This window comes from Scyliorhinus canicula, chromosome 15, assembly GCF_902713615.1.
Source record: "Scyliorhinus canicula chromosome 15, sScyCan1.1, whole genome shotgun sequence".
Classification (NCBI taxonomy): domain Eukaryota; kingdom Metazoa; phylum Chordata; class Chondrichthyes; order Carcharhiniformes; family Scyliorhinidae; genus Scyliorhinus; species Scyliorhinus canicula.
In genome coordinates, this window is record NC_052160.1 from 112,207,546 (window position 1) to 112,225,902 (window position 18,357).

General features: G+C 47.0%; 1 protein-coding gene across 1 annotated transcript in view; it reads left to right on the plus strand.

Annotated features, from left to right (window-relative positions):
* Nucleotides 1-299: 299 nt before the first annotated feature.
* LOC119978787 (peptidase inhibitor 16-like) overlaps nt 300-18,357 on the plus strand; it is a 28,006-nt gene continuing 9,948 nt past the window's right edge. Inside the window, exons 1-5 of the mRNA XM_038820665.1 lie at nt 300-517; nt 2,275-2,493; nt 9,615-9,724; nt 10,041-10,129; nt 16,359-16,391. Coding sequence (XP_038676593.1) covers nt 350-517; nt 2,275-2,493; nt 9,615-9,724; nt 10,041-10,129; nt 16,359-16,391 — 619 coding nt within the window. The 5' untranslated portion in view covers nt 300-349. The remainder of the gene's footprint in view (nt 518-2,274; nt 2,494-9,614; nt 9,725-10,040; nt 10,130-16,358; nt 16,392-18,357) is intronic.

The following is an 18,357-nucleotide window of genomic DNA, read 5'->3' on the forward strand; positions in this document are numbered from 1 at the left end:
CCTGCATTGTTGGGGCCTCTGGGCAACTGTGGTGCAAATGCTCAGCAGGGAACTTCCAAGAGGGAATTGTCCCCAAGGAAATGACTCGGGCCTCCTCCGGCCGCCACCTTCTCCGAAGACTTTCTGCAGTTGCCTCTTGCGGTTAAATCCTTCAATATTGACTTCTCCCGAGCATCAATGTGAAACGGCGCCGGGAAATAACCTGGCGGTGTCACAAAGTGGCCGCCGCGTCATTGTCTCCGCGGTCACAATCATGGGCTTTGCGCTTGGCTTCCTTTCCCTGTGAGCCGGGACTCCCCCTCTCCATAAAGTCTAAGTTGTCAGGGGAGCTGCCAGCAGGAGGAGGAGGATGGCAGCCGGATTGGCATCACTCAGCCTGCCCGCGGTGCTCCTCTTCATTTCTCTCACATTCCCCGAGCTGAGCCACTCTCTGACCAAATCAGAGCAGGATGATCTGGTTGATGCACACAATAAGTTTCGCTCTTCGATATTTGATGCATCCAACATGCTGACTATGGTAAGGGGGGGGGGGGGGGGGGGTCCACAGTCACTCCCCGGGAACATTGAATGTCTGAGCGAAAGATTGCCCCCGTCGCTCGAGAACTATGTCGTTTGAAAGTTGATTGCATCGCACTCATCTTTTTCAAATTTATGAGGGGGGGGGGGGGGGGGAGGCATGACTTCCAACAGGTTAGATGGGGATTGGTTTGAAACACGCAAGTGCTTGGCTTGCCCATGATCTGATAAGGCTTTTAGTGTAGGGCTCGCGCTACTCAATACTCAGGATGGAATCAACCATTCCTAGGGTCAACATTCCTGAATTGAACAATACCCGAATGAATAAACCCATCCATGGGGCTGGGTTGGGTGGGTTAACTGAGGGGAATTATTCAGAATGGATCAAAGGCATCGGAAGAAGCAAGATTTAGTTATGCTACCCTCAAGACTCCTGTGGATGGAGTGAATGGCCTATTACCTTATAAAGGCCAAAAAAGCATGTAGCTAACCGACATAGGAAGACATGTGGGATCATGTAAAAAGGTGTAATCGAAAGGCAGGTATAACAAATTAGGTGATCATTTTTTTGTGGCTACTCAGTTGGAATCTGTCCAATATTTATAATGAACATTCACTTGCTTCCTCTCTGACGGTTTGGTAAGCTTGAGTCTACTAGAGGAATATATATCTAGTTTTCTTGATAATATTTTATTGGTTGATCAGATTAATGCTTTATTTTTGGTAATTCCAGAAGCTGGTTTTGTTTTATCTTTTTACATTTCAGGCAGTTTCACAGCCAATAATGGGAAGCCAGGGTGAAATTGCGTTTCTTAGTAAAGTTTTATACAATTAAGAGGGCACCAAACCACTTTTCATTCTTGATTGAACATCTGATGCAGCCATATAGCTCAGTTTTGGATGTTGACTGCCATGTCAGAACATTGTGGATTCAAGACCTGCTCTAGTACATGATCATAGAATCCAGATAGTGCAGAAGACGGCCATTCAGCCCACCAACCCTCAGAAAGAGAACCCCACCCAGGTCTAATCACCACCCTACCCCTGTATCCCCATCTAACCTTTGGACACTAAAGGGCAATTTAGCATGGCCAGTCCGTCTAGCCTGCATACCTTTGGACTGAATTTGAATCTAAATTGCTGTACAGTAATGAGGGCTTCCTGCAATGTCAGAGGTGCCATCTTTTGGTCGAGAAATTAGACAGGGACACAGACTGCCTGGATGTCATGAGAAATTCTATGATGCTATTTGAAAAAAAAAATTAGGACATCCTCCCATTATCCTCGTCACTTTTGATCCCTAACCCAATGCTCCCAAGACAGATTTTCTGGTTATCTATCTAATTTTCTCTTTGTGCTGCATTGGTACTTTGGGAAGGTTCATACTGTATAAACTACATCTTAATCCAAAGAAACGTGTTATTCAGAAACTGGAATATTTGTTGAAATTCTCTAAATCCAGTATATCCTTAATTGAGGGTTGGATCATACATTTTGAATGCTGTAATATTGGATTGATCACTTCACAATACTAATAAACAGCTGTTTTGCATAATAGTATTAATTGACCACTGAAAATGTTGGTCATGGACAACATTTCATACCACTGCACTTCCTTTCTTGCATGTGGCTAAACTATTACGGATTTTTCAATTCAAATGAATTCCCTTCTGATCTGTCCTAATTTTAAGCATTCTGCATACTAATGAATCCTGTACTACATATGTGTATATTAACTCAGAATTAATTTGCTTTTAGAAATGGGATACACACTTGGAAAAAATTGCTAAGAAATACGCAAAGAAATGCCTGTGGAAACATAATAAAGACAGGGGGAGAGTGGGAGAAAATTTGTTTGCAACAAATGGTCCAATGGACCCCCCAACAGGAGTTGAGGATTGGTACTTAGAAATCTTCGATTACACATATGAGAATATGAGCTGCGCTCCAGGGAAAATGTGTGGACACTATACACAGGTATGAACTTTAGTTACTCCTCAGAGCTGATAGATTTCTGACTTTGTTTGATTACTGAGCACATCTAAGATTTTCTGTTATAGTTGAGGAGTTTCCTGACAGTGGAAATCAAGTTTATTTGTGGTCTGCACATTAACTAGAAAAGTTCCAATGCATCTGTCAGATCTCAAAAGTATAACGTGTGGGATTTTGTGTTTGAGATAACAGTGAAGCTGACAGCACTCGCCATTATTTCTATACAAATTGGACAACTGGTTCTGATAACTGCGCATGCACAGTTAAATGTGTAAGTCAAGAAGTTGCTGTTCTAATGCGACAGCGTAATAATACATGTGGAAATTGTCACTTAAATACAAGAGCTGTCAAACTAATCATGGCGTTTGTATGGCGCGGGAAGAATGCTAGGATCCCAAAGAAGGTCTTGCAAAAAACAAAATCCGGGGGGGGGGGGGGGGGGGGGGGGGGCTTGCCCTCCCAAACCTACAACTCTACCACTGGGCGGCGACGGCTGAGTGTATAAGGGGATGAATCAAAGAGCCAGAAGCCGAGTGGGTGCGCGCGGAGGAGACCTCCTGCAGGGGGACCTCACTCTGGGCCCTCGCCATGGTGGCACTCCCATCCCCACCCAAACAATACTCCAGCAGTCCAGTGGTAATATCCACCCTCCAATCCTGGAACCAACTACGGCAGCAATTTGGCCTGACTAAAATGTCAGGTAAAGCTCCCATCTGCAACAACCATAGGCTCACGCCAGCGCTGACTGACGCCACCTTCAAAAGGTGGGGACAGGACGGAGGGACACTGACAGTCAGGGACCTATACACGGACGGCAGGATCGCAACACTGGGCGAACTGACAGAGAAATTCCAGCTAGCCAGGGGGAACAAGCTAAGGTACCTGCAATTAAAAAACTTCCTACGAAAGGAGACAAGGACATACCCACAACCACCACAACAGACACTACTGGAAGAATTACTAGACGCAAGCATACTAGATAAAGGAAACTGTAGCGACAGGTAAGACCGACTGGTAGAAGGAGCCGACACCATACTGGACGCGACAAGAAGGAAGTGGGAGGAGGACCTGGGGATCAAAATAGGGTGGGGACTCTGGAGCAAAGCACTGCATATGGTCAACTCCACCTCCACGTGCGCAAGGCTCAACCTGACGCAACTAAAAGTGGTACATATAGCCCACTTAACAAGAACCCGTATGAGTAGGTTCTTCCCAGAGGTGGAGGACAGATGTGAACGGTGCCAAAGAGGCCCGGCCAACCACGCCCACATGTTCTGGTCTTGCCCCAGACTTGTGGAGTACTGGACAGCCTTCTTCGAGGCCATGTCCAAAGTGGTGGGGGTGAGGTTGGAGCCATGCCCGAAAGTGGCGGTCTTCGGGGTTTCAGACCAGCCAGATCTATTCCTGGGGAGGAGGGCGGACGCCCTTGCCTTTGCCTCCCTGATTGCCCGCCGTAGAATCCTGTTCGTCTGGCGGTCAGCACCACCACCCAAAGCTGTAGACTGGCTGTCCGACCTCTCGGAATCTCACCAAATGGAGAAAATCAAATTCGCTATCTGAGGGTCAGACGACGGCTTCCACAGAATGTGGGAGCCGTTCACCCAATTGTTCTGGGACCTGTTCGTGGCCAACAAACAAGCAGAACAGCAGCCAGGTAGCCAAGAAACAGGAATGTAGTCAAAGCATGAGAGGGAGAGATAGACCGGGAGGGAGGGGGGGGGGGGGGGGGGGGGGGGGTGTGGGACAGCTAAATCTAAGAGAAAGGAAAGGCGAACCACAGGGCTGGCGGGGGGGGGGGGGGGGGGGGGGGGGGGGGAGAGACAGGGAACAATAGAGGAGAGCCAGGGAAGGGGAGGGGGAGGCAGGGAAATGTTAACAAACTTGGCATCCACAGGAACAGAGAAAATGGGGAAGACGGGAGGGCTGCAGAAGCGGAAGTGCGCACGAGACGACAACGTCAGCGAAGTATCTGGAAGAAGTAAGGGACAACACCACGAACGGATGCCTACACATGTGTGGAAATAACTTTGCCAAGGGTACAGAGCTGCCGCTGTTGAGCAAGGGCACAATACCGTCCGCTGACTTCGTGGGGAAAATTAACACTTCAGCAGCAACAGCGACCCATGGGGTGGGGGGGGGGGGGAGGGGGGTGGGTGAGTACCCCGATGGGAGGGGGTGGGAGGACTGAGGCGCATGGGGTAACGTCTAGTGGATTGCTGATGTCTATTCTCTTTATGCACTATGTTAATGTTCACTACTTTGCTGTGTTAAGATTATTACTATTTAATATGGAAAATTTTGCAAAACCTTAATTAAAAAAAAACAGCATCAGCAACCCTGGGGGGGAGGGGGGCGATTTATTTTCGTTTTTGTAAGGGGCCCATGCTCTATCCTGTTTTGAATTGGGTGTTAATTTGCTAAACTATCGTTTAGAGGGTTAAATTGTTCTGTTCTGTTTGCATGTTGCCCTTCTTTCTTTGTATTATTTTCCTTTTTGGAAGGTTTTGTAAACGTATTGAAAACTTTGAATAAATACATTTTTTTTTTAAAAGGCAAAAAACAAAAATACATGGGCTGTGCTGACCCATTATATATAAACTAAATTGTCCAGAAAAAAAATAATGCTGGACTATCCCAGTGTAAACACACTTTTAATTGTATGAATGCTCTTAAATATTGGCAATTAACCTCACTGGTGCTAATAATGAACTTCAGATATTTATTATTTATTTCTTTCTGTTTCTTTTGTAGCTCTCTTACTGCAGTCTTTCCCTCTTTTTATTTTGACATTGAATTCAATATTCTAACTGATCATTTCTGGATCTTAATAATAACAATAATAATAATAATCTTTATTGTCACAAGTAGGCTTACATTAACACTGCAGTGAAGTTACTGTGAAAAGCCCCTAGTCGCCACATTCCAGCACCTGTTCGGGTCTGGCAGTATACACAAACATTGATAATGTCCAGGTCCTGATAACCCGGATGGTGCTGTCAGAATTTGATGTGTGGATTGGTTATGAGTTTTTTGTCTGCGAATCCCTTTCTGAGTCCAGGGGCGGAATTCTCCGACCCCCCCGCAGGGTCGGAGAATCGCCCGGGGCCGGCGTAAATCCCGCCCCCGCCGTGGCTGGAATTCTCTGCCACCCGAGAATCGGCGGGAGCGGGAATCGCGCCCCGCCGATCGGCGTGCCCCCCGCGCCGATCGGCGTGCCCCGCGGCGATTCTCCGGCCCGCGTGGGCTTTTCACAGTAACTTCATTGCAGGCCAATCCCGCCGACGTGGTTTCAACCACCTCTGGTGGCGGCGGGATTGGCGGCGCGAGCGGGCCCCGGGGTCCTGGGGGGGGGGGCGGGGTGATCGGGCCACGGGGGGGTGCCCCACGGTGGCCTGGCCCACGATCGGGCCCACCGATCGGCAGGCGGGCCTGTGCCCCGTGGGGGCACTCTTTTTCTGCCGCCGCCGCTACGGCCTCCACCATGGCGGAGGCGGAAGAGACCCCCCCTACCGCTCATGCGCCTGTGGTGACACCAGCGGCCGCTGATGCACCGGCCCATGCGCAAACCGGCGAAGGCCTTTCGGCCAGCCCCGACGCCGACCGGCGGGCACCAAAGCCCGTTGGCGCCGGTGTTGGCTCCAGTCGGCGTGGCGCCAACCACTCCGGTGCGGGCCTAGCACCTAAAGGTGCGGAGAATTCCGCACCTTTGGGGAGGCCTGACGCCGGAGTGGTTGGCACCACTCCGCTACGCCGGGATCCCCCACCCCACCGGGTAGGGGAGTATCCTTGCCCAGATTTCAGATCTGAAGAACAAGCCCTTCTGCGTCATCATTACTCTCATCTTGAATGATTCTTCAACCACACACAATTGCTTTGTCCATTCACATAATGACCAGAAGCTCTTTAAAGGGCACTGCACTTTTTCGAATGTTATCTGATAGGAACATCAGTGCAAGATCTTCAGGCCCTTTGCAAAGCTTGCTCTGTTCCCTAAAAATGTCTTCATATATTCATAGAATCACTACAGTGCAGAAGGAGGCCATTTGGCCCATCAAGTCTGCACCCACCCTGTGAAAGAGAATCCTACATATCCCTGTAACTCAGTAATCCCACCCAACCTTTTGAACACTAAGTGGGCAATTTAGCATGGCCAATCCACCTAACATACACATGTGGGAGGAACCGGAGCACTGGAAGAAACCCAAGCAAACATTGAGAGATTGTACCAACTTGACACAGTGACCCTAGGCCGGAATTGAACCCGGGCTCCTGGTGCTGTGAAGCAACAGTGCTAACCACTGTGCCACCATGTCGTTCCAAGCAGGAATCACCCAGGTGGACAGTGGAAAGTGCTACCATGGGCAGGAGTCAGACATTGTTGAATGATGTGGAGCACCAGACCTCATCCCAGAGCGGGTTGTCATCATCCTCCATCCCTTGGGCCAGACGCACTGTTACTGCCAACCCAAGGCCACATCCCGTAGGAATCATGGAGGAGTTGCAATGGAGGGTGGGGGCGGGGGGGGGGGGGGGATTGCACAGGAAGGTGTTTAAGAGAGGGGTGGTCAACTGGGTGGGCAGGGGGGGCATGTGGGGGTGGGATGGGATGGCCCTCTAGTCAGTGAACCTGGAAGTGATTAGAGCATCCCATGCACGTCGGCCCAGGGGCATACCTTCTGCGGCCTCCCGTGCCTGTCTGGGTCCCATGTCCTGCCCATCCTCGCCCTTCCCCACATCCTCCTCATTGGAGTTCATCTCCCTCCTCCTTCATGTTGTCCCTCTGCTGCGCGATGTTGTGGAAGGTGCAGCAGGCCGCCACGATGTGGAAGACTCTCCTAACGCTGTACGAGATGATCCCGCCAGAGTGGCTCATGCACCTGTACTGCATCTTCAGGATGCCGAAGCACTGCTTGGTCACGCCCCTGGTTGCTGCATGGGCGTTGTAGCAGGTCTCCGCATTGGTCTATTGCCTCTGGATAGGTGTAATCAGTCAAGGCCGCATTGCCTAGTCCCTACCGCCCAGGAGCCGAGACCTCAGCCAGGGAGGGTCCATTGGTAATTCCTCCCGGCAGAGGCGGAGCATCGCGGAGACCCTGGAAAAAAATGGGTCTTGTGCCAACGGTGTTTACGATATGTGTGGAGTAGAATGCATCGACATCATGTCAAGCCACCGGAGCATTGCCATTCTGGCAGGCGCCTGCCGCTGGCCACGCTTTTGGCTTCACAACTGATTCCGGCGTCGGCCGATGGAGAATCCCGCCCTCCAGGTTAGAGCAGGGATTTTCAAACTCAGGGTCACGACCCACGGCTGGGCTCAGGCAGGTTACGGGAGGGTTGCGGTGCTCGGTCGTGTCATTCCCAATTGCAGGAGGAACACCCAAGGGCCGCAACCAGCTTTTAAAATTGCCGGCCACGATGGACTTTTGAGACTGCCGCCATACTGGATCAAGCTGTGCGCAGGCCCAGAGCCCAGCAGGGTGGACCGCCCCCTCCTGATGTCAGTGCGATGTCCAGGGCCAGGTTTTTTCAGCAAACGCTGGAGTTCTCCCACCGGAAGCGGTGGAAGAAAGCAGGTACGCTGAGGTCGCGTGTTCTGGCGCAAGAGAGATTCCTCCATTTTGCAGCTGCCAGCAGTGCTGGTGTGAGCTCCAGGGCCTCTGGTGAACAATCCATGAAGAAGAAGCTGAAAACAGGAATAATACAACATAAAGATGATTACTTGAAGTATGGGCTATTAATTGTTCCACTGCAAATCAGGATTCAAAGTGTATGTGTGTTATATGCAGGGAAGTACTGGCAAATGAAAGTTTAAAACCTTCAAAACTTCAACGACATTTTAATTTTAAATCATCAGCAGAAATCATTATTCAAAATGTAACATTCAATAGCAAAGCAAGTGATAGTGTGAGGACCAAGCAGGCTCAGCTGTCACATTAAAGGGGAGTGAAAATGATAGGTCGCAAAGGTCGGCTGGTGTGGGCCGTAAAGATTGGCTGACGTGGGTCGCCAAGGACAGCAGGCATGGTTCACAAAGGACAGCCAGCATAGGTCGTGAACGTCGGCCGCTGTGGGTATCGAAGGATGGCCAGTGGGTGAAAATGGGTCCCGGGCAAATAAGTTTGAAAAACACTGAGTTAGAGGAAGGTGTGATCAAATTGATTAATGCACGCACGGTGGTTAGCACTGCTGCCTTACAGCTCCAGGGATCCGGGTTCAATTCTGGCCTTGGGTGACTGTGTGGAGTTTGCACGTTCTCTGTGTGGGTTTCCTCCAGGTGCTCCAGTTTCCTCCCACAGGCCAAAGATGTGCAAAATAATCAGCCCAAGTAATGGATTCCTGGATTAAGTAGTGAAGGTGAAAGCCCTGGAATAAATTTAAGAACCATTTTAAGAATAATAATCTTTATTGTCACAAGTAGGCTTACATCAACACTGCAATGAAGTTACTATGAAAATCCACTAGTCGCCACACTCCGGCGCCTGTTCAGATACACAGAGGGAGAATTCAAAATGTCCAAATTACCGAACAGCACGTCCTTTGGGACTTGCGGGAGGAAACTAGAGCACCCGGAGAAAATCCACGGAGACACGGGAAGAATGTGCAGACAACACACAGACAGTGACCCAAGCCGGGAATCGAACCTGGGACCCTGGAGCTCTGAAGCAACAGTGGTACCGTGCTGCCTCCCAAATGCTGCAATGGGACACTGCAGGGTTTTCCCAAATGGCTAAACTAAAATAGGATCCTTGATCCATAAGTTCCTTTCCACCTTCCGACTCAAAGGGATACACAGAAGGAGAGGTATGACAGAATGGCTGACAGTTGTATTACCATCCTCAGATGTTAGTGATTTTAAGAAAGGAAAGGGGAAAATCAGGCGGAGAAATCAAATGCCCAAGTCAATATGCTTCACAATATCTGGGTTGATATCAATGCAGGAGTTATTCCAAAAATGACCAGCAACTTACTGTTGTATCTTATCTGCACTGAAGACACACATCTCTAGATAATTTTATACCTTATTTACAGCCTATTTTCTCAATGAATAATTGCACTTTTTGCCAAAAAACTTTTCAAATTGACATTTCGGATTATTCATTTTACAGGTTGTGTGGGCAAATACTGACAAGGTGGGCTGCGCTTCACATTTTTGTGATAAACTACAAGGTCTGGATAATAAAAACCTATCTATTCTGGTATGCAACTATGCACCTCCGTAAGTATAAATCTTACTGAAATCTCTGCAGATAGCCATCTCTTGCTTTCCAGATTTAAATATGATGTTGTAGTTTTATATTTCTGATTTACACCATTAGTTTTGTTAAATTCTGTACAATAAGGTCATGTACGAGCACATGTTTCACAAACTCTGTCATTAAAAATACTTTTGGATTGTTGTTGTAAATCGAAGCATGGTGCTTTATGGCATCAAATTCAAAGGCTGTAAAAAAAGTGAGGTAACAAGAGCAGGATTTTTCTCTCAGACCATTAGCCAATCCACTCAAACCTTTGCCTAACACTTCCATTTCCAGGGGTAACGTGGTTGGATTTCTGCCATATAAAAAAGGAATTCCCTGCAGTGCATGCCCAGCTGGATTTCAATGCCTTAATAAACTTTGCAGTAAGTATTCCCGTATTTAATAATTGAAAGTATTGTTTGAATGATGCTGCTTCCTCTGTTATTTAGTGTATCTGATGATTAGCTTCCTCTGGCCTTCACAGAAACTGAATCATGAATATGGTGTCAACTCTGATGTCCTATACTTCCCAGGGGTTCATAATACAACGCCCCCCTGAAGTCCAGAGAAATGTCCATGTCCTCTGACTAATCTGTGGGACCCTACTTCCATTTTTCCTTGTGTTGGCGTTCCGGCGTTGAAGGGGGCGTATACCTGATCAGTGAGTGGTGTTTCCACACCGAGCACCTGTGGAGCTGGTGTTGGAGGAGGAGCGTGTATTGGCGCGGGTGTCGATGCCGGGGATCTGTGTCTTCTTGTGGCTGGACGTCCATGTCGGATTCCGCGTCGGGATCCTAGAAAATGGCGGCAGGCATCTCGACCTCCTGGCCATCGATGGCCGGAGGGGCGCCGGTTGCGACAGAGCTTTGGCTGGAAGATTCGCGGAATCTGGGTGTCGGTAACCGACGCTGGCAGATCGGGGAAGCAGCCACTGATATGGACCACATGGATGTTAGATTCCCAGCCCAATGCCCCATACAGAGTAGGATACCGGCCCCGTTTGGCGTAGCACAATCCCCGGAATCCACGTGGCTCCATCACCGAATTTCCGGATGTAGATGGCGCCCCCAGAAGTGAAACTGCAGAGCGGCCTCTGACGTGCTACGTCGGCTTTGGACCGCTCTTCACCGTTCTGGGCCTTCTTCCGATGTTCGGAATGACTAAGTTTAACATGCCAATCAGGTTTTCCAGGTTCCGTTGGTCAGCTTCTTCAATGCTTGAACCGTCCGTTTGGCCAGTCCATTTAAGGCCGGGCGGTCCGGACATTGCGGATCCCGTTCGTGGCCATGAATTCCTTGAATTCCACAGTGAAGGCGGCTCTGTTATCGTAGATCAGTACCTTCAGGATACCATGTATGCTGAAGGTGTAGTGCAGGTGGTCCACAGTCACCTTTACAGTCGTTGCCTGCATCCTGTGGTCATCGAGCCACTTCTACAATGATCAGCAACACCGGTCACTGAAAAGGACTGGCAAAGTTTATGTGAAGGCGCGGCGTGATCGGGCCGGCAATTCCCAAGGGTGCAACGGCACCTCTGGTGGAGCTTTCTGGTGCTCCTGGCATGGCCCACAGTATTGGGCCAGCTTCTCTGTGTTGATGCCCAAACACCAGTCATAACTGCGGGCGAACATCTTCATCTTGGACACCATGCAGGTGTCATTATGGAGGTCCTCTAGTAAGTTGGCTCGCCCATGTTCCGGGATGACCAATCTGGTCCAGCAAAGGAGGATGCTGTCCTCCATGCAGAGCCCTGGAACTCTGGACATGTAGGCTTTCAAATCATCAGGTAACTCCCTGTGCTGGACCCTGTACAGCACCATGTGACGGACCTGAGACAACTGGACATCAATCTGGGCTCCGATGCCTGTGTCTTAACTCAGACCAAGTCTTGTTTATCCATCGTCCCTGTGCTTGCTGACCTACATTGGCTACTGGTTAAGCAATATGTCAATATAAAAATTTCCATCTATGTTTGTAAATCCCTCGATGGCCTGGCCCCTTCCTCATCATAGTAATTCCCTCCAGTCTTGCAACCTTCTGAGATTTCTGTGCTCCACAAGTTCTGATCATGAAGATTCCCAATTTTAATTACAAACCAAAACAGAAAATACTGGACAATCTTAGCAGATCTGACAGCATCTGTGTTGAGAAAAGGGAGCTAACGTTTCGAGTCTGGATGACTCTTTGTCAATTTTAATAACTCTGGCGATGCTCTGGAATTCCCTATCTAATTCTCTCCAATTTCCTGGATGAATGCTGCTCCAAGAACACTCGAGAAGCTCAGCACCATCCAGGACAAAGCAGCCGGCTTGATCAGTACCCTGCCCACCACGTTATGTTTTAATTCCCCTCACCATCATTGCCCAGTGGCAATGGTGCATACTATCTACAAGCTGCACTGCAATCTCAATGATCTTTGAATGTTTTCTCTTCCTGACCTTCATGGATGTTTATATCTTGTATGGAGATTTTAAAAAGGATTTGCTTTTTTTCCTTGGAATAATAGAGGGCGTGGAACTCTTCATGTCTTTATTGTGATATCCCTTATCAGCATGACTACACATTGAGATTGTGCCGTCAACAGAGGAAACTGCTTCTAAATTTGACAACCCTTGGAAACATAGAAACAAAGAAACATGGAGTGGACAATTCCACCCTTGAGTCTTTTCCTTATATTCATTTTAATCATTGCCGACCTGGAGCTGAACTCCATTTGCCCACCTTTGTTTCACGTCCCTTCATATCCTTACCAGCAAAATATATCAATATCAGTCTTGAATATTTCAATTAATGGAGCTTATTCAGATTTTTGAGGAGAGTGTTCCAGATTTTAACTATTTTTTGTACTAAATGACTGAGCTCTAATTTGACAATGATGCCACCTTGTCCTGAATTAGGGAACTCCTCAATATCCTGAACTCAAGGCAATGCAAGCCAGATTTATATATCTCTAGTAGGCCACAAACGAGTCCGGATCCAGTTAGTAAAAAGAAAACTTGGTTCATTGCAAAGCAATTATATTTACAATATGCATCAGCCAGGTCTGCTCTGTTGGTTCCATACCTGGCTGACTGTATAATGATTTCAATCATGAATGATCTCGGGCTCCCCGCCCCCTTAGCGCAACAGCTCGTATTCAGCGAAACTAACGGGGATTGCTCCAACCCTGTAGGTCTCATGCATGTTATAACAATATCCTGTCCTCATAAGTTAAACACTTGTATGCAATGCTGCTGAATCTGCGCTGTACCCCTTTGAAGACCTTTGCACCCTTCCTCAGATTCAGTGTCCAAAACTGAATGTACTCCAGATGGAATATTGCCAAGGGTCAGTATAACAGAAGTATCACTTTTCTTCACTTGTGAAATCCAGTTCTATTGCAGTAAAATGGCTTTCTATCCATTGATCACAATAACTCTCATTAATGCAGTTGGTAGCTTTAATGTTTCACGGGGTGTGGTGAATCATAATAGCATAATTCACACTGTTATCACACATGTTGTACCATGCCTCTGTAAGCTCGGCACACGAGCAGTTGCGCGGCTCTGCCCCTAGGGAGAGGTGTACTGGGAATGTACGGAAGTTTGTACTGGGCTCCACCCTTGGCTCCGCCCATGACTCCTACCTCCCCACTGGTTGTATAAAGCTTGGCAGTCGGAGCCTGCCTGCCAGTTCAACTAGAGTTCATCCCGTCACAGGCAGGCTCTGTTGCAAGACGATTAAAGCCACTGTTCACTTCTAACCACGTGTCGCATGAATTGATGGTCTCATCACGGGGGCATAAGGAAATAATGAACAGTTCAAAAATCTAGTCCTCTGTGAATGTTGGTTACAGGAAAAATTACATTGGGGGTTGAGAGGTCTGGAGAGGGAGGTCTATTTAATATTTAATCTCTATTGGCCTATTTAATCTCTTCAAGAGTCATAGTCAGTGGACATTTCCTTTTAACTTGTGATTTCAAGGTGGCATGGTGGAGTGATGGTTAACACTGCTGCCTCACGGTGCCGAGGACCCGGATTCGATCCCGACCCCGAGTCATTCCATGTGGCGTTTGCACATTCTCCCCGTGTCTGTGTGGGTCTCACCCCCATAACCCAAAGATGTGCAGGATAGGTGGATTGACCACACTAAGTTGCTCCTTAATTGGAAAAAATAATTGGGTACTCTAAATCTATTTGTAAAAACTTGTGAAGTGAAGTGCAAGCTAGAATTTTGAACTATTTGTGGTTTCCCTAGCCCTCTGAGATATTGGAGAGTATTGTAGGGGTAACTTTACTGTATTTGTCCATGTGACAGCTAACCTGGGAACCTAATTATAAAAGGGGGAAAAAAGTCCATTCTTGCTAAAGGCATCATCACATTCTTAAGGATCGGGCAACCTGTTAGTAGTTTTCACTCTACTATTCTGTTCTTTGGAAAATTAAGTTTGTTCACTCACTACATGTCTCAGCCTGTCCTGTCAGACAGTGCACACTGTAATTCTACCCAATCCTGTGTATAATGTTACGGAAATGTCAAACTCCATATCATCGTTTTGATAGGGCTAATTTCGCGAGAGACAAACTAAAAGTTATAGCTCGAATTCCCTCCAGAACCAGGGAAGATTAACAGCTGACCTGGAGTGAGTGGGTGTTAAACATGTGTTCAAGTCTGTGCTCCTTCGTCACTTGCCTTCTGCTGTTTCCTGCATCTCCCCCCCGCCCCCCCCCCCCGCCCCCGCCTCGCCCCCACCCGCCTTCTTGCATGTTATGTTGTACAGGCCCAGTGGCAGACTACATGCTACATGTTCACCCATGTATGGGTGTGCTGTAATTTAACGCAAAGAATCCATTGACAAATGATCCTCTATTCTTGTCACAATATCTGTTAGTCTGAGAAGCCAATGTTCGACTGGTGTAGGAGGGAGGTTGAGAATATTGGTGGCTTATTGGTGATGTGCAACCCCACTCAGATCGATATACTGTGCAACTTGTCAGATAATCAGAATTTTTAAAAATAATTCCGCTTCGGAAAGATAACACAAAGGCTACCTGCAGCCGGAGGTCTGGAGGCACCAAAACTTGCTGCTATTATTCAAGACTCCCCCGGACTGGTAGATAGGCTGGGAGCAGAGTTGCTTCTCTTTGGCTGGCAAAAAGACTTCTGCCTTCCAAGGAGATGTCCCAATAGGAATATGGAGGATCCAACTCCGGGTTGGAGGAAGTGCCAAGAACGTACGAGTCCAGTACGTCCAGAAAGCAGGCATGCATATAGGAGAGTAACTTGACGAATGGGAATTCAGTTAGCGGGTCTCAGTATTCTATAAACTATACCTATATTCAAAATTCTTGTTGTTGAATGGGGTGGGCCATAACATTCTTGGGCTGTGCAATTCCACTGCTGTAGGATGTTGTGCTCAGTTAAGCTTTTCTCCCCTTGTTCCTATTTATAGTACTTCTTTTTACTTGTGTGGCAAAAAACCTGCGTCGTCTTCAATGTCCATTCTTAATTTGAAAGCGTGCCATGAGGATGTTGTAAAAGCAGTTTAAAGGAACTTCAAGCATCTTAATTTCCCTGTTAAACGCACATGGACTGTGAAGAGATCCTGAGATATTTTCACTTTATCTTTGAATAGAAAAAGGCGTGACATTATATATACTTTTTGTAAAATCACTTACCAACATGACTGTATTAATACTGTGGGTTCAGTAGAGGAACCATGTGCATAACAGAAAAAGAATGATAGCCAGATTATCATGGAATTTGCAGTGCAGAAGGAGGCCATTCGGCCCATCAAGTCTGCACTGGCTCCTGGAAAGAGCACCCTACCCAAGGTCAACACCTCCACCCTATCCCCATAACCCAGGAACCCCACCCGACACTAAGGGCAATTTTGGACACTAAGGGCAATTTATCATGGCCAATCCACCTAACCTGCACATCTTTGGACTGTGGGAGGAAACCGGAGCACCCGGAGGAAACCCACGCACACACGGGGAGGATGTGCAGACTCTGCACAGGCAGTGGCCCAAGCCGGAATCGAACCTGGGACCCTGGAGCTGTGAAGCGATTGTGCTATCCACAATGCTACCGTGCTGCCCTCTCTTAGATTTTATGTCTTTGTTTGGATTGATCCTGGTGGATTGAACAATCTAGCATTTTGTGACCAACTGATAACAACAGGTTGCCCTTGGAAATCACATTTAGGTGAGAAAAATGCTCCAAGGTGCTTCACTGATGAATTAAGAAAATGTTGGATAACTATTTCAAAGACCTGGTACAGACAAGATGTGCGAGATGTCTCCTTGTTCTGTATGATTCTATGGTTCTATATTACAGAAAGCAAGCCCTAGAAATGGCTTGAGTATTGTGCGGACTTGTCTCCCTTCCTTCCCTGTAATCCTTCCTGCTACTGATTGATATGGAAGAATTTTTCATGCTTTAACATTTCCTTTCAAGAAGAAAAAAGTGAGACTTGAATGCTAAAAACAAATATTTTGCTGGACAAATGTTATGGGGGCGGGAACAGATGTGATGGAAGCAGTGCAATGATTTTGCCGAGCTGGGGGAAACAGATGAATAATCCTTTTTAAACTTCTGCATCAAAATGAACTTCATTCTATTTTTCAACAGGCGCTGAAAGACCTCAAGCCATTACCACTGCGGGTGAGAACCGAGCACTGTATTATATTTTATTCTGATACCTGTAAGGTCGACAGTTTTGTATTGTGTATAAAGTAAGAGGCATACTGCTTGTATCAGGATTTAATGTGTGATTGATATGACTTTATTTGCCTTCATGAATGAGCAATTAGTCTTTGACATTTATGCTTGAGGCAAACGTATCACAGAATTGCAGAATTATGGTGTAGAAGGAGGCCATTTGGCCCAACGTATCTGTACCGGCTGTCAAATGAGCAACATGACTTAGTGCCATCCCCCTGCCTTTTCCCCCAAACCCTGCACATTGTTTCTCTTCAAACAATTATCTGATACCCTCTTGAATGCCTCGATTGAACCTGCCTCCATCAGACTTTAAGGCAGAGCATTCCAGACCCAAACCACTCGCTGTGTGAAGAAACTTTTTTTTCGCATTACATTTGCATCTTTTGCAAATCACTTTAAATCTTTACCCTCCAGGGCAGCACGGTGGCCTAGTGGTTAGCACAACCGCCTCACAGCGCTGAGGTCCCAGGTTCGATCCTGGCTCTGGGTCACTGTCCGTGTGGAGTTTGCACATTCTCCCCGTGTTTGCGTGGGTTTCACCCCCACAACCCAAAAAAAATGTGCAGAGTAGGTGGATTGGCCACGCTAAATTGCCCTTTAATTGGAAAAAATAATTGGGTAATCTAAATTTATAAAAATAAAAAAATAAAAAATCTGTATCCTCTGGTTTTCGATTCTTTTGCGAGCGGGAATGGTTTCGCCCTATCTACTCTGTCCAGCTCCCTCATGATTTTGAGTAGTCTATCAGTGAGTAGTAAATCATCATTCGAAGAAACTCAAATCCTTACAACTCAACAGGGTGTGAAATGGAACGAATGTTCAACTCTCACACTTGTTATTGTATCAGTTTTATTTGTGCATCATTGATTTGGGTTTGTTAATAAATGTATGTTGCTGCTTCTCCAAATAGGATACCCCTCAACTATGGCATTTTATTGGGGGTTCATCCAATCATTTTCCATTTTCATCCTTGGTGCTGAATTGTGCATGGAGTTTTTAAATTAACAGTTTTTTTCAGTGAGTGCGAGCCCCAAAATGTTGACACATGTGGTGAGCTGGAAACATAAAGATCAACAGTGGGACATGAGATAAAGACTCTTGTTCTCCTATCTTGTCTACGATTTGCATTTGAATAAAAGTCCTCGCTTTCTCCAGCTCTAAGAAACCAATCGAAATGAGTTTCTGGCAAGTTCCAGATGAGCACCTTTCCTCAGCCTAAATCGATTGACTCATTTAGAAAGACGACAATTCCAGTGTAGTGGTATGATTAACATAGCTGCCTGCCATTGGTGCAGAACACTGGCTTACCATTGGCCCTGGTCGGTCATGTGCCTCTCGACCGATTGGTTGAGACCAGTCATGTGACAGCTCCCCGATTGGTCGAGAGGCTGAGTTAACCCCGCCTCCAGGGCGGGGTATAAATACCCAGTACGCCCTGTGGTCGTACATTTACTGTAGTCGACCGCAGGGCTAACATCTAGCTTATTCAAGCCATACTTTTGTACAGTAACTCGTCTCACGTTAAATTGATGGTACATCATCCAGCAAGTGGGAAACGGACAAGTGATGCAGTGGGAGAATGGCTTTCTGAAGCTGGAGTAAAGGACATAGAGATGAAACTCCTTTTTAATGAGAATCCACAGCATAATTGTCTGGGTATTTGTCCGATATAGCACTTTCCCTGTAAGTCTACCCTTCACTTTCTATCTGTCCTAAATTCCTTCAGAATTGTATTGTTAATCCCTGATTATTCTGCTGTCAGTCTAGATTCAATAAAATCTGAGATGGATTTGCAGGTATCATATCATTTAATAATAACTAACTTGCAAGGCTGACTCAATCCATAGGACCTCAGGACACACACACTGTCTTCTGCAGAGCCCAGGATAAAGAGACTGGGAAGACA